At 40.9% G+C, this 24,000-nt stretch overlaps 1 protein-coding gene across 3 annotated transcripts in view; it reads left to right on the top strand.

Annotated features, from left to right (window-relative positions):
• Positions 1 to 24,000, top strand: part of LOC137881914 (RNA-binding Raly-like protein) — a 39,602-nt gene that overhangs the window by 8,048 nt on the left and 7,554 nt on the right. For 2 of the 3 annotated variants that reach the window (XM_068724106.1, XM_068724107.1), the window contains exons 2-4: positions 1,773 to 1,845; positions 10,894 to 10,944; positions 20,600 to 20,769. In XM_068724106.1, the coding sequence (XP_068580207.1) occupies positions 1,773 to 1,845; positions 10,894 to 10,944; positions 20,600 to 20,769 (294 nt within the window). Of the gene's footprint in view, positions 1 to 1,772; positions 1,846 to 2,895; positions 2,952 to 10,893; positions 10,945 to 20,599; positions 20,770 to 24,000 lie in introns of those variants that run through there. The other variant, XM_068724108.1, reaches the window with a different exon arrangement.

Genomic DNA, 24,000 nt, shown 5'->3' with positions numbered 1-24,000 from the left:
GGTCTTCAGAAGCAAATGGTTCTGGGTAGAACCTCAGCATAATATAGATAGAACTTTATTAATCCCGAAGGAAATTCTTGTGCCAGAGTTTCATTAAGATTACGACGGAAAAATAGCAACAAAACAACAGAATAAAATATAAACATATATGAACAATAGAATAAATAATACTGACCCACCATTGCAAAATAGAACACAGCAGCAGAAAGTGTCATTTAAAATTCAAATAGAATTGAAAAAGTAAAATGCAACAACAAAGATTTGGTAGAAGAGTAAAAATATAAAGTGTATAAGAAGTGATACTAACACCAGAGCCGGATGGAAGCTAAAATAGAAAAGTAATCTTGAGCATGATATTGAGAGAGATATTGTCAATGATATTGGATTTTGTGTACCCATTGAAATGTCAACAGTTGGACCATTAACTTAACCTGGCATAGTTGGGTCTTCAAAGCTGAATCGTTGCTGCTTGTATTCAATCCTTCATGGCATCCCGGTCGATTGTAAGGCCCCCGTTAGGTCTCATGAGCTCTACTTGGCGGAGTATTTTTATTATTTTTAGCATTTTCAGAATGAGGGCAGCTGGAATGCACAATCATCATTTGGTCTCTGATATTTGTTTTATCTTCTCGGAGCTTTGCACTTGCTCGCCTAATGTCAAAATCTTCCACAGTTGCTACGGTTTCCCCTTTTCGCCCGTCAAACAGTTTAGTTTAATGCAAAATACGTGCTGGAATACTTAGTTTGAAGCCAGAAACCAAGATGGCGATGGCCAAAATGCAGTCAAATCCGTAGTCCAAATACCAATGGTCTTTGGGTCACTGTGAATTCATCCACTTCTTATAGATGGTCTTGTTGTGGAGTTATACTGCCCCCTAGTGGTCGGAGCATAAATTAATGCAGCTTTAAATCTTTTGAAAGAAAGTCTAAAACTTTAAATCTTTTACTTTCCTTCAACAAATCAACCAAATACGTAGTTTGTAACAAAAAAGTGTTTTCTAATCTGACCCTCATCAACATCATTTCCTTTCCAAAACCATTACAAACATTCTTAAACTGGTTAGGTTATTGGGTTAAGCATAAAAATGACTAGTTTAGGGGGTTAAAATAAGTTCCTGCTTAAGGTTAGGGGACCTTCTCCGTCATGGTTTAGATGATAATCACGTGGTTAAGATTAGGAAACGATGGTGTTCACATTATCTGTCGTTTTTTTGCTCTTTAACTTCCTCAAACTTCCACAGATAAGAGTCGTAATCACTAGATGTTTATTTTGCCACAAGAAAGTAATCTCATGACTCATGACTCAGGTATTTTGTTCACACGGCTGACAGTACTGTTTAAAGAGAAGGAACGCGTCATTAATTAATTACAGTCTGACAGATGGAGGCCAATCAGACTCTCAGGCCGGCTGAGCCTGCTGGGTCCAAGTGTGTGTGTGTGTGTTTGTATTACTCTCGTTGTGGGGACATGTTTACATAATGACATTGTGGGGACTTGCCTTTCTTTTGTGGACAAAACACAAATCCTCTTAATTTAACTCATTTCATTTTAGGGTGAAGACTTGGTTTAAGGTTAGCGTGAGGTTAAGTCTCAAGGAAATGAATGTGACGCAATGTGTCCTCTTAAGTGATGGAACCACGAGCGTGTGTGTGTGTGTGTGTGTGTGTGTGTGTTACCTGTCCACCTTCATCGCTGCCTCCTTCAGGTCAGGTGGTGAGACGGCCGGCCTCTGTGTCCAAACCTGATCTGACGGATTGTTTTATGTTTTTCAGACGGCGGGATGAACGGCGAGCTGAGAGCCGGTCACACCACGACAGCCAAGAGAGGAAGCAGCGCCCCCGACAGGTGAGTCTCCACCGCTACACTGCGCGTGTCTGATGTTACAGTTGGACAGTTCGCTTGTTGTCCTCACCGGCATCTGTTACTCTTCTGTTACGTCACGCAAACAAACCGTGACGGCTACTTATCAGCTGTGCGCTCGAGATCAGACGTAACCACTTATCCTCCTTTGTTTGTTCATTTTAAACAGAAAATCATATTTTACATATTGTGATATTCACTGGAAAATGTCACAACAGCAAGGTTGCTTGCAAGGTATCGTATCGATAACTTCACCGACCAGCCGTTCCTCGTAATACCATTGTTAATGTTAATGAAATACTAATAATGTTAATTAAATGTATTAGTAATAATGTAAATCATGTTAATGTATTAGTAATAATCTTGAGGTTTGGACATTGTGAAGCCATTTCTCATTGTTTTCACAAACAAAATGATTATTATTATTATTATTGAGAAATATATGATATAATTTACAATAGTACAACAGTCACAATGTACTTTAAATACTTTAAGTATACTCAACTGCTTACATACTTTCACTGAAGGAACATTTTCAATGCAGGACGAGTATTTTTAAAAGTGTGGTATTAGTACATTTATTGCAGTGAAGGATCTGAATACTTCCTTTCATGAAAATCTTAAGGTTCATAAATTTAAATGCAAAATGAAAACGGTCACTAGTGACACACACACACACACACACACTGGGACTCCAGCCAGCTGTGTAAATAACAGTACAAAACAGTAGTATCTTCCCAGCAGCAGCAGCAGTATTGTGAGTAGTTTTCTGTTGTTTGTGTGAAGCCTGACAGTGAGTGACGGTCCGGCCGTCCCCTCCTTTAACCTCATTCTCTGTCCACATGGAAACTAAAGCCAAGCCGTCCTCCCAAATCCCAACGCCGCTGGACGGATTAAAGCCGGGACGAACGCGACTCTGCGCCGGCCAGAGCCGGGATTTACGGGCAGCCGGCCCCCGAGAGACGGCGAGGATCTGTTCTCTGTAAATGCAGCGACTCTGCTTAGATGTTCACGTAGTGCTGCAGCTCCGTGGGAGGAGCAGCGTTTAGAGAAGCTCCAGTTCTTACATCACCTTTATGAAGGGTTCACAGGTAGAATCAACCCTCACTGATTCATCCGTTAAGTGCTATTTCAATGATTTGAGGCTTCAGTTTTTCTTCGTGTTCTGTGTTAGAAATCTAAAGAGTCAAATCTAATTAAAGAAACAGATGTTTTGCTGTAACTGGCTCGTTGCAGCTGTTTGCTGCTGAGCAGATGAAAGAGAAGCCGAGAGTTTGTGATGATTCAAGGACCGTAGTTGATCTGTGATCCGTACAGAGCAATACAAATGAAATCTTACATTTCCTAATCATCTCAATTGTGCTTTTATGCAAATAATCACTCTAACAAAGTAAGAAAGATAACATTTATCATTCTGTTAAGGTTTACACTAACTTCAGAGCATCTCTAAAAGTTCTATTTGCTATTTCATGTGCGTCTAATTTGATCCGTGATGATGTGTTGCAGCCTTAATTCAGGATATTTTTCTGTTTTAAGGAAACTTTTAAAGTTGGGTCGGCGTGAACAAGCTTCCTCTCATGGACGTGTTCTCTCCTCCCTGTTTCTTCTGAGTACTTTTGTCATTGATGAATGTTGGAACCTCGCTGAGCTTTTCTCAGAGCCGGTTTATCGTCGTTAGTTTTGATTAGGAGACAGAGAAGGAGGCCGATTCCATCTGGAACACAAGCTGCTGAGTTCACAAGAGGAAAGGAGGTGTGTGTGTGTGTGTGTGTGTGTGTGTGTGTGTGTGTGTGTGTGTGTGTGTGTGTGTGTGTGTTCGGTATCATATCTTACAAAATAAGTTAAAAGTCCAGTAACACGTGTCAATTTCCACTCGTTACATGAATACGGTCTTTTCAAAATGAACTTCCGTCTTCACAGGAAACAACTTAGTTAAGTTTAGACAACAAAACTACTTAACTGTTTATAAGAAGAGGACTTAGTCGTCGTTACGTCTCTTGTTGGTTTGTGGATGTTTTGAAGCCTCAAGTTTGGCATTTTGTCCGTCGCCATCTTCTCTCATCTCATCTCATCTTCATCCTCTTATCCGTGGATCCGGTCGCAGGGGCAACAGCTCCAGCAGGTGGACCCCAAACTTCCCTTTCCCGGTGCCACATCAGCCAGCTCTGACTGGGGGGATCGCGAGGCGCTCCCAGGACCAGTTTGGAGATATAGTCCCTCCACCTGGTCCTGGGCCTCCCTCGGGGTCTCCTCCCAGCTGGTTGTGCCTGGAACACCTCCCTAGGGAGGCGCCCAGGAGGCATCCTCACCAGATGCCCGAAACCACCTCAACTGGCTCCGTTCCACTTGTTTTTTATCAACCAGTGAACCGGAAGTGACCACATCTGGACTGAGGAGGAGTGACGTAGAGACCTGTCAATCACTGTGTAGCCCCGCCCCTAAAGCATCCCCTCTTTATGGTGTGTTTGACTCTAAATGGAGCATAATGTACTAAATGAACATCATGCTGTATTGAAGAAGACTGTAAACTAGAGATTGAGACCATAAACTCATGTTTACAATGTTTACTGAGGGAATAAATCAAGAGAGAAGTAGAGTCATTTTAGACTAGACTTCTATACAACCAGAGGAGTCGCCCCCTGGTGGACACTAGAGAGAATGCAGCTCTAACAAGTGAAACTTTGACTTCACTTTATAGAACCGGAGGATGTATACACGTACGTGGTCGCGGCTATTATGAATTCCCGCAAATTGAAAATGTGCATAAAATCAGAAACATAATGACACTTGCGATAAAATTCCAAACTATAACGATATGAAAATATATGAATAATAAAAACGCGATGTTTTGTTGCGACTGCGTGGAGCTTCTGTGCGTTTAGTTCCCGTCGCTGTGAAGGGAAGTTGTTTGTCATCATGTTGGATGATCGCTGTCACAGAGTCCAGCAGCTGTTAGTTTAACATGATATCATGTCTTCAGTCTCCTGCTGAGAGCACACACACACACACACACACACACACACACACACACACAGAGGCATTGTTCCCCAGGCTTCACTAAATCACTCCAGTATGATCGATCGGTTGCATCCTCACTGTGTTTGGTATTTTTTACACACACACACACACACACACACACACACACACACACACACACACTTGTTCTACTGTACTCGTGAGGACCGTGGACGTGGACTCATAGTACCCGGGTTACATTCATCTTTGTAAACATCGTGTAAAACAAGACACTTGGTTTCTGTAATCTGGATCGATGATCAGAGAAACCTGGTTTCTTGTGGTAGATTTCAATGTTTCGATGTTTCTCTGCCACGTGTACGGGTAATAATAACTATTATTAATAAATAAATGGCAAATTCATAATTAATCCTCAATGGCCGTAATCCAAGATGGCGACAGCGAAATCATCGATTTCATAGACTGTCTATGGCACAAACAATAACGTCGCTGCCGTATTTACGCCTCGATGACGACATTTTGGCCCTCGATGGAGCAGCTACAACGTTAGCAAAGCCCAGCACTGATCGATCAACACTCCATCTGGAGTCTTTACAAAACCTGCATCTTTAGGTAGTTATTTCGCGTTGCTTTTTATCTGGTTATTGCGATTAAATTACAGCTAAATCAGTTTATTTTGTGTTCGTACAGCTGACGTGTGGCCGTGTGCCCAGACACTACAGCATTTAGTTTCTCTGGTTTTCTGGTTCTTCCACAACATGTACTGAGCAGCAGTAGTGGTTATTTCAGTGAGTGATGAAGCGTTGTCTACACGGAGGTAAAACCCTCACTCCTCTCCTGTGGACGTATTTTAGACAAGAATCAATATCGGTCTGAGTGAACGCTGTATTTATCTTTATCCTGATGTCAGATGGACCTTTCTGTCTCAAAGAAGGGGGACGCAGAGACACTGAGCTGCCGGTCTCATAATGTTATAATAGTATGACTTTAAATGTTTGTCACAGACTACTTTTAGTTCTCTTATTCTGATATCGTCTCGACCGTTCCCCGCCGAATTCTACGCCCTTGGTGCTGGGAATCCATGTGAATCAGCGTTTAATTAACTGATGGGGAAGCTTCCCATGCGGGAACCCCAGCAGGTCTTCTTTTGGTTTGTACAGCGTTCACATCGATCCGTGGGTTTGTTAGAGGTGGACTGTGTTTTCATCACCTCCTGATTAACTTCACATCGACTGAGAGAGGAGGCAGGAAAATCAAAGGAGAGACGGGGGGTGGGGGGGAGAGAGAGAGAGAGAGAGAGAGAGAGAGAGAGAGAGAGAGAGAGAGAGAGAGAGAGGGAAAGAAAACTGTAATTATGTCTTCTTGTCCCTCGGTCGTCCTGCTGAGACGAGCGTTTAGCGTAAAGAGATGAATCAGCGTTTCCTTTGAGGAGAAAAATAACAGCTCGATAAAGAGGCCGCACAAGAAAAACAACAAGAAAACATTTACCCCCCCCACACACACACACACACACACACACACACACACACACTAAACAGCCTCCTTATTTATATTTAAATGTCCTCTTTGATTTCACCTCATCTGCTGTGAAATGACCGAACCAGAAGCGTGTTTACATGCAGAGACAAAAGCACATAATTAAGGTAATAATTCAGACAGTCGTTGACCAGCAGACCTGAACGTTTTCTTTCCTGGCTTTTATTTTAGCTGCAGGATTATTTCCTCCCGTATTTCTCTTCCTGCGTTTGCAGAATATGTAGTAGTACATTTTCTTTAAGTCTAATTGTCATGAATATTTGCTGCTGGCTCAACAGCATTGTCACTGTTAGCGTGTTAGCATCTTGATGCTAGTTAGAGTTAAAGTCACTTGTTCTGACGTGCAACAACCGCTGTCATTCGGGGAGCAATCGTTGCCTTCATTGGTTGCCGCTGTGGAGAATAAAAACACCATAGATCTGAACTACATGCTAACAAATCCACTTCCTCTCAGACGGCCTTCGCTGTCGTCCAATACGGTTTTCACAGTTAGATGTTGGTTTAATGACATTGAACAACAGACTTTGGCGTCCATGTTTGTTTGCTTTTACAGGCACTTCCATTTTATCAAGCATCAGGTAAGATATGTCGCAGTTTCCACAGTTGTAACCAGACGGCAACCAAAGCTTCATGTGTTAAAGCTGCATTCTCTCTAGTGTCCACCAGGGGGCGACTCCTCTGGTTGTATAGAAGTCTAGTCTAAAATGACTCTACTTCTCTCTTGATTTATTCCCTCAGTAAACATTGTAAACATGAGTTTATGGTCTCAATCTCTAGTTTACAGTCTTCTTCAATACAGCATGATGTTCATTTAGTACATTATGCTCCATTTAGAGTCAAACACACCATGAAGAGGGGATGATTTAGGGGCGGGGCTACAGTGATTGACAGGTCTCTTCTACCAGAGACGTATACGGCGTCTCTACGTCACTCCTCAGTCCAGATATGGTCACTTCCTGTTCACTGGTTGCAAAAAAACAAAGATGGCGACGACCAAAACGCCGAACTGGAGGCTTCAAAACATCCACAAACCAACGGGTGACGTCCCGACGACTACGTCCTCTTCTTATACACAGTCTCTCGTTGCAGTAATGCGACATAAGTTCCTCTGCAGACCTCCCAGCAGCCTGAGGTCACCTCCTCACCTCCTCACCTCCTCACCTCCTCACTTCCTCACCTCCTCACCTCCTGAACCCGCTCCCCTCCAGTCCGAGCCCAGCGAGCTGCGGCGGCAGGAACACCGCCGGGCTGCACGGCCCATTAACCGCCGTCTCACCGCGGCCACGCTACAGCAGGCCGCTGCTGATTTATGACACTGCAGCGGGCCGGTTGAGGGTGAGCGGTAAATCAGAATAAATGGATGGTGGCGGTGGAGTGTGTGTGTGTGTGTGTGTGTGTGTGTGTGTGTGTGTGTGTGTGTGTGTGTGTGTTGACTTCACCTGCTGCCAGACGCTCAACCCAGGAAGAACATGAATATGTATGAACACACACACACACACACACACACACACAGGCTGCTGTTTGGTGTGTGAATGCTGTCATTAGTGATGAGGGTTAAGTAGCAGCTATATAAATGCAAATTCCTCATCATTTCCTCGTCTGCGTTCGAGTTCCGTTCAGCCATGTTTCCTCCTCATGAACGCTTTCTACTCAAGCCGCTCTGCAGATTAAAGAAAACCGATCATTGATTCCTCTCTCTCTCTCTCTCTCTCTCTCTCTCTCTCTCTGTCTCTCTCTCTCTCTAAATGAGTTTGTCCTCGGTGTTTATCGACGGTCTTTGCTGCTGTGTAATTATTCCCATCAGAGGAACAACGTTTGAGTTCTCTAATAACACCATTAGGGTTCTCCAGCCGCACGGCGCAGAGCTAATTAAAAGGCTTATTGAGACCCGAGGGTTCTCCTTCACTGTGATTACGAGCACCAACACCGACGCGACCTCTCCGCTAAAGTGCTCTGGGTTTTACACAGCAGCAGTACTTCAACACATTTACTGTTTTTAAGTACAATTGGGAGTTATTTATACTATCTTCCATTTCAGAGTACTTTTCTATTGTGCTTTTGTAGTTTCGTTGCAGCTATCCTCTTCCTGCATGTAGAGTACTACATGTTTACACTACATGTAAAAGTACTTTTACTTTTGACACTTTCAATACATTATGTTTACATTGGATTAAATGGAAAATGTAGATGTTGAAAAAGAAACCAAAGTCTCTTCTTTCTATTTAAAAGGAGAGACAACCGAGGAGAATAAAAAATAAATAAAGTAAAGTAAAATAAAATAAAGTAAAGTAAAAGTAAAAAAATAAAAAATAAATAAAGTAAAGTAAAATGAAATTTAAAAAATAAAGTAAAATTAAATAAAATAAAGCAAAATAAAGTAGAAAAAAAGCAAAATAAAAGTAAAAAAATAATAAATAAATAAAGTACAGTAAAATAAAATTTTAAAAATAAAGTAAAATTAAATAAAATAAAGCAAAATAAAGTATAAAAAAGCAAAATAAAAGTAAAAAAATAAATAAAGTAAAGTAAAATAAAATTTAAGAAAATAAAGTAAAATTAAATAAAATAAAGTAAAATAAAATATAAAAAGTAAAATAAAAGTAAAGTAAAATTAAATTAAATAAAGTATAATAAGTAAAATAAAAGTAAAGTAAAATTAAATAAAATAAAGAATAATAAGTCAAATAAAAGTAAAGTAAAATAAAACAAAATAAAGTAAAATAAAGTATAAAAAAGTAAAATAAAAGTAAAAAAATAAATAAAATAAAGTAAAATAAAATATTTCATTCTTATTATAACTATCCTTTTACTATTTTTACTGTATTGTTGTTATTATTACTATTATTGTTATTATTATTATTACTATTATTATTATTGTTACTATTATTGTTATTATTATTGTTGTTGTTGTTATTATTGTGGGATCAGTTTTTATGGACGCTGCAGAGGAATGAATCATTCAGAGCTTTGACAGTATTTTAGTGTTTTAGAGTTAAATTCAACCCTCTTTTTTGCATCATGCACAGTGATTTTATTACACCATCAATCCACCCTGGTCCCATTAAACCGTGTTCATTATAGCAGGAGGAGTTACTCTCTGGTCTAAACATCTATGAACCTCCTGTGAATCAGGCTCGTAACTGCCTGGAAACCAACGCAATAACTTTAAATTGACCCACAACATCTCCGATCGACTTCCTGTAAAACACGAGGGGCCCTTTTAAACATGCTCATGAAGCTGCAGCGTGATTAGAAATCAATTGATTACCTCCAGTAATGAGGAGAATAAAAGGAGGAGGCTGTGGAGCTGAGCCCAGGCTGTTGCTCATAAAATCCAAAACCGCCTGAAGGACATTTTTACCGGGATCACCGGGAGGAGCTCGGTTCGCCGTCACAGGTCCGTGATCGCAGCGAGGCGTAGCGGCCTCCCGGGTGCTGCTGTGAGACCTAATCACACCGATAAACCAGCGCATGAGCTATAAACCAGTCATTTAGCGTGGAACCAGCGGTCCTGCAGATCAATACTCGTGTTTTAAAGGTTTGCTCCTGCACAGCTCAATAGACTCGGGGCCCCCGGATCGAAGCCGTCGTTAAGCGCTGATTAACGCCACATCGGGGCTGATGAAGACGAACGACGGGAGCAGCAGGAGGAGCGATGACGATACGACCGATCACGGAGAGCTGGAGGGGTTCTGTTCCTCCATCAGAGGTTACCGTCTGATCTCCTGCTGGAGTCTCTTCATTAGTCCTCCGGTAGACAGGGTGTGTGTCTGTGTGTGTGTGTGTGTGTGTGTGTGTCTGTGTGTGTGTGTGTGTGTGTGTGTGTGTTATTGATTCCTTCTCCTCAGTGGATAAATAGTGCCAGCTTCAGAGTTCAGTCTCCAGCTCTCTTTCATTGCTAAATAAACTTTAGGACTAAACTAAAAGGATTCTTGTTTCGATTATCACCATCGAAAGAATGTCCGCTAAGGGCGGTTGTTAGTTAAGCTAGTTACATTGTTTTTGTCCTTACATTACGTTGTTTTATTATGTTGTAACATTACATTGTGACATTGTTATGTAGTTACATTGTTACATTATTACGGTGCGTTGTTGCGTCACGTTGTTGCGTTAAGTTGTTACGATGTTCAGTTACGTTGTTCAGTCAAGTTGTTCAGTCAAGTTGTTGCATCACGTTGCTCCGTCACGTTTTTACGTTGTTGCGTTACGTTGTTGCGTTACGTTGTTGCGTTACGTTGTTGCGTTACGTTGTTGCGTTACGTTGTTGCGTTACGTTGTTACGTTGTTGAGTCACGTTGTTGTTGCGTCACGTTGTTATGTTGTCGTAGTTTTGTTGCCTAACCCTAACCTACTGTTTCACAACATTAACCACGTGACCTTGAGCGTGATTGTTTCTGAATCTCCAACAAATCAACGTCAATAAACGTACAATGCCAACTTTTTCTCTCTTGATCTTTTCTAGTTTCCAGTGATCGGACGGCCGGCTGTTTGTAACCTTAGTTTCTCTCTTTGTCTCCTCAGATCGGCCTATGAGATGGAGTATGACCGATACCCAGATGATCACTACAACAGGTACCAAACATCTGACTACCTTTTAATGAATCGGTTTCCTCAGAGGCTAATAATGACACTGGTGTGTTTTACATTGGAGGCAGTTGAAAGCGCAGTGCGTACATGTGTCGGTGTCAAACACCGAGCAGCCGTACTTGCCGCAGTGAGAACTGGTTGTTGTTGTATAAGATCAGTCGTCTGACAGGAAAAGACAGAGTCACAGAGGAGACGTATTCATATGAAAGCTGCCGGAAACAGAGCTGATATTTTTGGTCTAAATGATTCAGGCGGCAGCTGTGAACGACCTCATCACAACTTCAACAGCGGCTTCAACAGCCTCTAAATGTGTTTTTCCTGAGTGACTCAAACCGGGAGGAGGAAATTGGTCGCCCTCTCGGAGAACATGAACTGCCTCGACTCTCCATTTGTGTCTGGCTCACAGCGGCAAATTCGATTTCCTGTTTGATGGCAGCGTACGTTGGTTGGACTGTGAGGTTAGGAAATGATCCTCCTTCCCCTCAGAGAGCCTGTTTACAGGTCCAGATAGGGATGAAAGCTGCGAGCGGATCCCAGTTCGACCTTGTTGTGTCCAGCTTTCAGCCGGTTGAAGAGGCATTTTTATGAGGATGAGTGCAGCTGCCGGCCTCACCTCTGCCCTCCATCCGTCCTCATCATCAAAATACAGCCATCGAGTACAAAACTACATCAAACAGGCAGAGAGAGAGAGAGAGAGAGAGAGAGGATGACGGACCTGAGCTGAGAAGATTAAAATCACATCTATAGGATTTATGGAAACAGAAGCAAATAGAGGATTAAGAGAGAGACAAAGGGAAAGATGTACAGACAAGTTGAGAGATGATACAGAAAGAAAGAATAACAATAAATAAAAAGGTGGTGGACCAAGAGAGCAAAAAGAGAAAACAAATATGAAAGAATAGTCATTAAGTAGATAATAATTAAGACACTATCAGATATATATATATATATAAATACATACATTGTCTTTTCATAATCTGAAAAACTGATTTTGTCAATATTTAGAGTTCAAATAATGATCGAGAGTCACTGACGCTTTTCTGGACTAAAAACTGATTCAACATCCAAGTTCAACAGTGTTCTCCCTGTTATGTAACACTGTGGGGAAGTTTGAGTTCTTTAATTCTTCCTCTTTTGGGGCCAAAACTGTTTCAAATGTCATCAAACAAAAACACAAAAAAAACAATTATTAGCCAGAAAAGAATATGAATATTGAAAAACATAAGAACAACGTCGACACGATGAGAAACCCACCCAAGCTCATGTTCACCGACATAATCCATCATAAAGCCCAAACTGGCATGATTTCAGATTCTCAGTTATTTTCAGCGTTTGGTGTCAACCAATCAGGGGCCAGCAGTAAAATCTGTTTTTTTTAATTTCTCATTGCACGCTTCTGTAATAATGTGTGATTTATGTAATTAACTGAAATTCATACCCACAAACAAAACAATCAATAACAAGAACAATTTGTCATTAAAATATGTATTTCACAAAATGGCCTTGCAGGAGAAGGTGGCGCCCTTAATGGACCACACGCCGCTGACTCACTTCACTGGAAGAGAAAAGGTTGTGACCACGGAGGAGTAGAACATTCATCCTGTAGAGTCCCAGTTTGTTTGTTCCTTCTTGCTTCATTAGGTATAACGTCGTGAGCGTAACGAAGCCTGAACCCTGCAGAGTATCGTACTGAGGTCACTGTGTCGCTACACCCAAACCCGTCCTGAAGAGAGACAAGAGCAAAAGTCTACAGGAGTATGAATGAGTGCAGAGCAGCATGTGAGCAACGAAATGTGTGGAAACTAACAAGTAAACTCTTTAAACACAATTTAATTAGCTCCGGTGCAGAAAATAGATTCACAGCTAAGCTGTTTTTTTTAACTCGATTACATTCAATTAAAATAGCCCTGATGCAGGAAATGGGAAATGAGATTAGTGTGTGTGTGTGTGTGTGTGTGTGTGTGTGTGTGTGTGTTCTCAATGTGTTGAAGAAACTTGATTCAATCAGTTTTATTTTGTTGTTTTTTTTGTAGCGCTTTAGTTGTGTGTGTGTGTGTGTGTGTGTGTGTGTGTGTGTGTGTGTGTGTGTGTGTGTGTGTGTGTGATGACACAACGGAGGTTTTTTCCTTTTATTTTTAACGCTTATTTTGTTCTGCACATCTATGGTGAAGTCCACACAGAAACTGTAAACGAACAGAAGCATAAATGAGTTCAGTAGGACAGAGAGTTCAGCCACCGGCAGAGCTACGAGTCAGAGAACAGACGACAACGAAACAGAGGAAACGAGTGAGAGACGCCTGTTGACCACATTTATTGACCCATAAACTAGTAAACTTTGATTTATAAATGTTCATTTTTTTAGTAAATTTGATGTATGTGAAAGAGAGATAGAGCCAATTTCTGTTTTTGTGCACACTGAGGAGACAACAGAGAAAGAAAACACAAAAACAAACAACAACAAACTCTCTGCCGCGTGTTTGCCACTGACGCCAAACAGGAGTTATAAATCATTTCACACGTGATTCCTCCTCCATCAGCTGCTCAGAACTCACCTGAGATTTGACAGGAACGGCTACGACTACGTCACCTGTGTTCACGTGCAGAACGTCAAAGCACCAGGACGCAGCCTCAAACAGTCCAGTGGTAGTCGACACGTTCAATAGCTCGCAGCCGCTGACGCCGTCCGGTGTTTTGGTTTAACCGGTGACCGTGTTAACTGGTGACTCCATAGAAATAAAACGGGATTAGATCAGACATTCCCATCAAAATCGACGTAGCTGGATGATCAGAGCGGCGGCCATTTTTTTTTTGTGTGCCGTTGTAGTGGGCCAACTTCTGTATAAACTAAACAGACTTATCGCACGTCGCTGAGGTGAGGTTTTACAGTAACGAGTAAAACGATCAGTGGAGTAGTAACATTAAGAAGCGTAGAGAGTAAATCAATAAAACTTTGCTGTAGAGAGGAGAAGCCCCGCCCCTTTCGGTGGACCACCATGGGACCTTATTTCACAATAAAATATGTACAGTAGTCACCGGCAAGAGACAAATAACTATTTGATCCCGTTTGAATTGTGCCATAAAATACACATAATATGTTTGTTGGTGGACAAGATTATTTTGCACGTCAAGAAAGTTTTGTCGTAAAACTGTATAAAAGTATAGGACTGTCGTCTCTTTGAAGCTACAATGTGTTGAGCACCGAGATAACGTTACGTTTGATGCGTAACCAAGTTAGCTAGCTAGCTAGCAAGCCAAGCTAACGGCCATGTTGGTGAGGCACATTGTGTGAGACGAGAGTTGTAGAGAGACACCGGAAAGGGGAGGGACTTCACCGTGACACCTTTATTTGGCCCTTTGACCAGCGGGATGGTGTCCAACGGTTCCTCCTCCTCGCTCCTCATTGCTCCATTGAAGATGGAGGAACTAGCTAAGTAGCCAGGTATCTGTCTCCTGAGCTGCAGCTGCTGTCACCGTAACATCTGACAACAATCACCATTTTCTTTCGTACTGGTCAAATAACCAGTTCAATGTCCGTTCTACTCGTATTCTGTGGGGGACTCTCGGCCGGACGTGTCCCTGGTTGCTCATAGTGACATCACAGAATATGTAGTCTCTGTAATTATATTTGACAAAAAGACGAATAAATCTCTTACGGAACTGAAACCAAACTTGTAAAATTTGAGTGAAATTGACACAGAAATTCTAAATTAAATTAGTTAAATTAGACGTCACGATTTCATTTCAAACTTGATTTATGGACCAAATACCCAAAGTTTGCTGCGACACTTTCCCCTCCGTCTGCAGTGACACAAGGTGATTCTGAAACAACAGCAGCAGCATCGCTCACTCCGTTGACTTTCAGACGAAGGTTAAAAGAAACAAATATCTAACTAAAATGCAAAAAAAAAAAAAAAAAAGTGGAAACAGCGGTGGAGTGACGGCGGTCTGACCGCCTCACCACGGGCTGAAAACACCGATCACCGCAGGCCGCCAAGGACAGGTGGAGGAGGAGATGTAACTGTATGTTAGCTGTAGAAGAAGATGAAAGAGAGGAGGAAGAGGATGGAGAGAACGGCAGATGAGTGGGGAAAAAGAGGCTGACAGCATGAAAAACGAGTGTGTTGGCAGCCGGCAGCCGCTCAGATAAACGCTCCACTCAGTTTGCTCCCTCCCTCCCTCTGTTCACTCGTCTGCTTATTTCCTCACTCTCATGCCCTCGTTTCAGCGGGGAAGCCCACATGATTCATTTGTGAAGTGCGGCTCCGGTCGTGGTTCAGTTAACGCAGGAGGATCATCTGAGTCACCCGGAGAATTACAGCATCGGTCAAGAAAGTACGCGGATGTTACCGTGGTGTGGGAATGACTCTGTTACAAGTAAAAGTCATTCCTTGAAAATCCAAAAAGAACAGTGTTACCATCAAAATGTTCAGGGAGTTCTAGATCATTACACTTCACATTATTTGATTTTTGCAACATTTCTGCAGTCTCAGGGTAATTCGTGAAATATGCAAAATGAAATCTATTGGTTTTGGGTACAGGGACATGAATTGTCCGTAATTTTCGTGTCGCTCGTAAAGACTTTTTTTGGGATGATATCACATTAAAATGAATGTTGGGTTTAGGCAACAGAACCAACAATTAGGTTTAGACAACAGAACCAACAGTTAGGTTTAGACAACAGAACCAACAGTTAGGTTTAGACAACAAAACCAACAGTTAGGTTTAGGCAACTAAACCAACAGTTAGGTTTAGGCAACAAAACCAACAGTTAGGTTTAGGCAACTAAACCAACAGTTAGGTTTAGGCAACAAAACCAACAGTTAGGTTTAGACAACAAAACCAACAGTTAGGTTTAGGCAACTAAACCAACAGTTAGGTTTAGGCAACTGAACCAACAGTTAGGTTTAGGCAACTAAACCAACAGTTAGGTTTAGGCAACTAAACCAACAGTTAGGTTTAGACAACAGAACCAACAGTTAGGTTTAGACAACAAAACCAACAGTTAGGTTTAGGCAACTAAACCAACAGTTAGGTTTAGGCAACAAAACCAACAGTTAGGTTTAGGCAACTAAACCAACAGTTAGCTTTAGGCAACAAAACCAACAGTTAGGTTTAGGCAACTAAACCAACAGTTAGGTTTAGACAACTAAACCAACAGTTAGGTTTAGACAACAGAACCATTTAGGAAAACCTCATGGATGGGCTTAAAATAACTACATACAGTTATTTCGGCAACAAAACCACTTCCATAAAACCATAACGTTGTGTCAAACACCGGTCTAGTGGTTGAAAGTCCTGTGTTTTTTGGATCCATCCACCTCCACTCCCCCAGGATCACTAGGTGTCTTTTTGGATATTAAATACGTCACGTTGATGCAATTAATTTGTGTGTCCACCATGAAAAAAACCTGACAATTTGTGTCCATGTACACAATGATACCCGGCTAGTTTTTAATACGGATGCGAGCGGAGCTACACAGTGATTGACAGGTAACAGAGTATTTTCACAGTGTAGTGTACTTTTACTGTCAGTAAAAGATCTAAATACGTCCTCCATCACTGGAGCATTGCATTGTGGGATACATGTACAGACAAAATGAACCCCCCCCCCATCTGAACAGTGTTTGTCCAGGTGTATCAAAAACATTTGACCCGTCCAGCCAGCAGAAGGATAATATTTCATGCACACCACCTTCTCTGGGAAAGCCTCCAGGAATGAGTATTTTATTTATTTTGTTTTTATCTGGAGAATAACAACAAGCTTCAATGTGCGAGTGTGACTCCACGGCCGGGTCTCAGCTCGGAGACGGGATGCAAAGCTGTGGTCGTGTCAACACCGCCGTCCTGTAAATATTTATAGGCGTTTATCTGCCGGGCTGCGGATTATCAGCTTAGCGAGGTACAGTGCCCCCCCCCCCCCCCCACGACCAACACACACACTCAGCAGTTATCCTGCGAGGACAAACACAGCAGCAGGTCTGAATATGCATCACAAATCAAAAAGTTGTCAATCAAAAGATGTTAATCCCTGTGCTGCTGTAAACTGTTTGTGTGACAGAGACGTAAAAAAAAATCTGAATCCTGAAGTCTATATGAAGAAGATAAAAGTAAAGTCAGACCTGCAGACTGTGAGTTTGTGACTAACGAGACAAACTTTCTGTATTTTTTGGCTGGAATCACATCACTTCTACCTTCTTATGAAGAGCTTTTACTGAACATGTTTTTCATTTTACGCATCGCTGGTCATCTGGAACACTTCATGCTTCAGTTTATCACAAACATTCAAGACATAAAGGAACACTTCATCCTTCAGTTTATCACAAACATTCAACATCAACACATAAAGGAACACTTCATGCTTCAGTTTATCACAAACATTCAACTTCAACACATAAAGGAACACTTCATGTTTCAGTTTATCACAAACATTCAACACATAAAGGAACACTTCATCCTTCAGTTTATCACAAACATTCAACACATAAAGGAACACTTCATCCTTCAGTTTATCACAAACATTCAACATCAACACATAAAGGAACACTTCATCCTTCAGTTTATCACAAACATTCAACATCAACACATAAAGGAACACTTCATCCTTCAGTTTATCACAAACATTCAACATCAACACATAAAGGAACACTTCATCCTTCAGTTTATCACAAACATTCAACGTCAACACATAAAGGAACACTTCATCCTTCAGTTTATCACAAACATTCAACACATAAAGGAACACTTCATCCTTCAGTTTATCACAAACATTCAACACATAAAGGAACACTTCATCCTTCAGTTTGTCACAAACATTCAACATCAACACATAAAGGAACACTTCATCCTTCAGTTTATCACACACATTCAACATCAACACATAAAGGAACACTTCATCCTTCAGTTTGTCACAAACATTCAACATCAACACATAAAGGAACACTTCATCCTTCAGTTTATCACAAACATTCAACATCAACACATAAAGGAACACTTCATCCTTCAGTTTATCACAAACATTCAACACATAAAGGAACACTTCATGCTTCAGTTTATCACAAACATTCAACGTCAACACATAAAGGAACACTTCATGCTTCAGTTTATCACAAACATTCAACACATAAAGGAACACTTCATCCTTCAGTTTATCACAAACATTCAACATCAACACATAAAGGAACACTTCATCCTTCAGTTTATCACAAACATTCAACATCAACACATAAAGGAACACTTCATCTTTCAGTTTATCACAAACATTCAACATCAACACATAAAGGAACACTTCATCCTTCAGTTTATCACAAACATTCAACACATAAAGGAACACTTCATGCTTCAGTTTATCACAAACATTCAACGTCAACACATAAAGGAACACTTCATGCTTCAGTTTATCACAAACATTCAACACATAAAGGAACACTTCATCCTTCAGTTTATCACAAACATTCAACATCAACACATAAAGGAACACTTCATCCTTCAGTTTATCACAAACATTCAACATCAACACATAAAGGAACACTTCATCCTTCAGTTTATCACAAACATTCAACATCAACACATAAAGGAAGACTTCATCCATCAGTTTATCACAAACATTCAACATCAACACATAAAGGAACACTTCATCCTTCAGTTTATCACAAACATTCAACGTCAACACATAAAGGAACACATTGTGTGTGCATCTAAAATATATTTGTAAGATTATATTTACATTGATATATAGTATACTTGTTTTGCATGCATTGAAACATATTTTTGCGGAGAGTCATTTAAATTAAACCCAAAATATTTTGTTTTATCTTTAACATTGAAACTGATCTGACCCCAAACACTTAAACTAATAGTTTGACAGTAACTTGAACAATGAATTCTGTACAACTTGCAGCATATTTGATATTTTTCCTCCCATTGATGTCAATCAACTCACAGAAAAAATGTAAATCCAGATTTGATCAAAACTGTCACGTCAAGTGAAAACGTGAAATCCCCCGCCGAATATTATTACATGTTTTTAGTCATTTTTCCTCAGGCCTTTGAAGTGTAAATATTTTTCTACACCCCTAAAGCAGCTTTTGAAATGATTTGTGTGTGTGTGTGTGTGTGTGTGTGTGTGTGTGTGTGTGTGCGTGTCTATTTATGCGACGGTGAAAGAGATGAAGTGTATTCATGTTCCCCCTGCAGTCGCTCCTCCTGCAGCTGTAGATGGCTGCCGTGATAGACAGCGCAGGTTGACGGGGGGAGAGGAAGGGCCTCCTCTATCGCTCTCTGCATCAAATTGGAGGCGTCAGTCAGATCTCAACCTGCAGCACAACACACACACAAACACACTCCGCCGGGGTTAGAGAGAGGAAGGAAAGCGAGGAGGGAGGGAACGTGGGATTATTTGATGAAATGAAATCAGTGCCGGTGATTCTTTTCTAAGATAAATTGTTCTGTCCTTCATAAAGTTTAGGGTTAACACAGCTGCGCTGCACATTTAACACCAAAAATTCACTTTCACTTGACTTTTCAACTGCAGCTTCATTATTACGTTAGAGCTTTCATTCTCAATTAATTTCATGATAGATCATTTTTAATACTTTTGTCAGAATTAAGGGGTGTTTTGTTCTGGGTTAGCAGGTTAGTGGAAGAGGCAGAGAGAGCGTCCTTCAGGGCTCAGAGGAACTGAGCCGATGCTTCATTAAACCTGCATTCTCTCTAGTGTCCACCAGGGGGCGACTCCTCTGGTTGTATAGAAGTCTAGTCTAAAATGACTCTACTTCTCTCTTGATTTATTCCCTCAGTAAACATTGTAAACATGAGTTTATGGTCTCAATCTCTAGTTTACAGTCTTCTTCAATACAGCATGATGTTCATTTAGTACATTATGGAACATTTAGAGTCAAACACACCATAAAGCAGGGGATGATTTAGGGGCGGGGCTACACTGTGATTGACAGGTCTCTACCAGAGACGTATACGGCGTCTCTACGTCACTCCTCCTCAGTCCTGATATGGTCACTTCCTGTTCACTGGTTGCAAAGAAACAAGAAGTATTGTGTTTATCATTGAGCTCCATTAAAAACACATCAATACGTTGTTCCTTCATCTAAACGAACACACAAGTTTTGTTTTTTGTACCCAATCCCTCACTAGAGCACTAAATGTGGATTCATCCACCGCTGAAAATAGTCCCCAACAAATGCTCTATTTCCTCCCGTTTGTTTGATAAAAGCTTTAGTGACCAGCTGGTTTAGGAGATTACTGAGAACTTTTAAGCATGAAACTATTCTGCTAAATATATATTTGTTGACAATTAGTAAAGTGTAGAATAACGGCAGACTTTGGCCAATTCCTTAAAATCAGTAATTCAGACGTCAACATGCCCTTTAATCAAACAAATGTCAATTTTAATTAACATTGTATTCTTTGTATTTCTTCCTAAACTGGTTTATTAGCATAGCTTATAAATGACTCGAGTTTGTTACCAACATAAAGATTAAATCTGCTCATGACACAAATTACCCTCCACTTCATTACACTAATAAAACAATCAAGAAGACGCAGCACAGCCTCGGGCAGCAATGCATCATGGGACTCTGATCTGTGTGTGTGTGTGTGTGTGTGTGTGTGTGTGTGTGTGTTGCAGGGTCTTTGACTACCAGCGTGTCCCGTCTTCGGTCCCGGTGGATCCCAGTCCTGTCAAGCGGTCCCGCCCTTCATCTTCCTCCTCCTCCTCTTCCTCCACAGCAGCTCTGAGGATGAAGAGCCGCCGAGCTTCCAGCCGGAGCAACAACAAACACACCTCCTCCTCTGAATGTGAGACACACACACACACACACACACACACACACACACACACACACACACACACTTTACACGTTTGTGTCGCTCGAACAGTCAAACTTTAAACTTTCTTTCTGTGAAGCGATGAGGTGAAATGTTACTCTGGTATCTGAAAGCTAATTAAAACTAAAATGAAATCAAAAAGTCAAAACTGAAATACAACTAATTAAAATTTCAACGCTCTTATTTTTACTGCCTTGTTTTTGCCAAACCTGAAATTATTTCCACTTTATGGTCTTCATCTCCAAATCTGTGCTTTAACTAGTGGGCTCCATTGAATGAATAAAACCAGAGTTTCTCCTCTTATTCCTAAACTCCATCAGCTTCACTGCCGATGTCGTCTTTTTCTGCAAAGCTGTGTAACTAAAACTTTGCACTGAAAACACAATGATTTTGTTTGATTTCTGTCAGAACACCAAAGAAAAGACACAAAACCAGTCCAGCAGGTTTCACCTGATTCTGAGATTCTAGATTAAATCAAACACCCAAAATAAAAAGTACGTTTGACCGTCATGGTCCTCAAAGGTTAAATATCAAAGTGAGTCTAAAGCCTGTTTATTGCACATATTACGTCATCCAGCATGAAGAACTACAGTTTGGACTGTCATGATTTAGAGCAGTGGTTCCCAACCTGAGGTCCGGGTGCCACTCAGAGGGACGCCAAAGATTTGTAAAAAATTTGATGAATCAGTTAATTTATTTATCTATTTAAGTTTGCTCACACAAGGAAGTTTGTCTTGGTGCGTGACAGTAAACACTGCGAATAGAATGAGACATTATTTGAAAGTAGAAGACATGAAAATGTTAAAATAGAATACGATAAACAAACACACAAATTAGGAGTATGTTAAAGCATGTTAAGTGAAGAGTTGATGTGTAAATATACGTAATTGTCCGAGACATTAGGGCTCCATTTATAACTAAAAATATAAATCACACACTCTCTGTGTGATTTATACAAAAGTCTGAATATAAAACTTTTTAAAAATGTCTTTTTGTTGTTGTTGTACTATGTAAATTGTGGTGTTCGATGCGTACGATTGTTTCCTTACATCCTTAAAGACGCCATCACTTTATTTATGTTCATGACAATAACGAGTTATGTTCATTAAAGAAAGTAGACTTAACAAAAACAGACCAACTCTTTATACACGCTGAATTTATTCAAATTCATTTGAAATTTGTATTTAAAAAAAAGTACAGTGATGATGTCAGAAAATAGGGGAAGTTGTGGGCGGGGCTTCAAGGGATAATTTTGGGTAACCACTAATTTGGAGGATTCATATTTTTGAACGAGGGAACCCTTTTGAACTTCTTGTATCGCTGCTCAAGAAAGACTGTTTGTTTACATACAAGAAGAATAAAGCAATGACGATTCTTTTCTTAATTAATTAACTTTTTTTTTTAAGATATGACACCATAAACTCATGTTTACAATGTTTACTGAGGGAATAAATCAAGAGAGAAGTAGAGTCATTTTAGACTAGACTTCTATACAACCAGAGGAGTCGCCCCCTGGTGGACACTAGAGAGAATGCAGCTTTAACACATGAAGCTTTGACTTCACTCTTCAGAACCGGAGGTTGCCGTCTGTTAAAATTAGCGGCGTCCTCTTTAAGTAGTGCTTTGTCCTTGTTTGGCTGTACATTTGTTGCAGAAGGCTTCACTTATATCATCAAAATGAACCAATGAGAGTATCAATAAGAGTACTAGTATGGATAAAATCCTAACGGTACCCCTAGTTAGAAGTATTTATGCGTTGCATCCAATACACGTTACATCCACAAGATCACTGAACCAAATGAATCCATAAAAAGTCATTATATCCGAGGTTATGACCGCAGTCGTGTGGGTTTTGAATTTTTAAAAGGCTTTTAACCAGAAGGGGGCGGAGACACCGACACCCAGAGAGGTCGACACGCTCGGTTTAAACTCGACCCTCCGAGGCTTTTTAAATGTCACACCGGGACCATATTTTTCATTTAAATCTGCAGCCGACACCAGCTCCGTTTGTAAACCGGGAGCTCTCAGAGGATCTCTTCCTTCTCTAAGACCCTGCTCATGTTATCTCCTCGGTGGTGGGGCCCCAGGGTGCTGCGGGGAAGGCGGGAATGATGGTGGTGGTGGTGGTGGTGGTGGTGGGGGGGGGCGCCAGATGGTCTCTTCATTAAAAGCCTCTGTACCGCGGGGCTCTCTCTCTCTCTCTCTCTCTCTCTCTCTCTCCCTCTCTCTCTCCCTCTCTCCCTCCTGCTATAACCTCAGCCGAGCCTATCAGCGCTCGCACTTCAGACGGAGTTAATAGTGCGTGGCAAATAAGAATTGTTTATACTGGTTTATTACAAGCCTTAATAGTTTTTACTTCGCCGCCATCATCGAGTAAAAATTAGATTGCCTTTGCAAGCTCCCCGGAGGTCGAGGAGCTTTCAGGAGTGAAGTATATAGTTTTCAGGGTCGCAGCGCTGAGCGTGTCTGACGGTTCAGGAGCAGCACAACCAAACTCTGATCTGATGAAGGAGAAGTCCTCCTGGAACACGATCATCAAAAGCACACATGTATTCAACAGATGACACACAACCGTTTACGACACATTTAGAGGAGGGCCCGCACGGCGGCGCTCCGTCGCCTGACAGCAAGAGGGACGAGGGTTCGATTCCCGGGCTGCACATTACTGGATATTTACAGAAAAATAAGAAACATACCAAATAAATGATACTCCCAAAAACAACAACAACGAACTAAATAAGACGACTCAGAAGAAAAAAGTTAAAACGCCGTCCAAAAAAAACTAGTTCAAAGATAACATGTTGATGAAACAAAAACAATTAAAGAAAGTAGATTTCACAACTCTTTTTATACGCTGAATCACTTTAGTCAAATTTATTACAAATTTGTCAAAAAAAATAAAAAATTAACTGTGATGTCAGAAAATAGGTGGAGCGGGTGGGCGGGGCTTCAAGAGAAGAAAAGTTTTGAACCACTAACTTAATTTATAGAGGATTCTGATTGTATTTACGAGTCATGCAGCTGCCTCCATAAAGTGAGATCCACAAAATATCACTGAACCAAATGGATCCATAAAATAGTCATTATAATAACCGAGGTTGTGACCGTTATGAGTGAACGATGGGACGAAATATTACGACGTGTGGGTTTGAATTATAAAAAGCGTTTAACACAGAGAGGGCAGAGTTTAAATATAAGCTC

This window comes from Cebidichthys violaceus, unplaced genomic scaffold, assembly GCF_023349555.1.
Source record: "Cebidichthys violaceus isolate CVI_PGR_0920_01 unplaced genomic scaffold, fCebVio1.0.p SCAF_3, whole genome shotgun sequence".
In the NCBI taxonomy this organism is placed as follows: domain Eukaryota; kingdom Metazoa; phylum Chordata; class Actinopteri; order Perciformes; family Stichaeidae; genus Cebidichthys; species Cebidichthys violaceus.
This window is presented reverse-complemented; position numbering and strand designations above follow the sequence as displayed.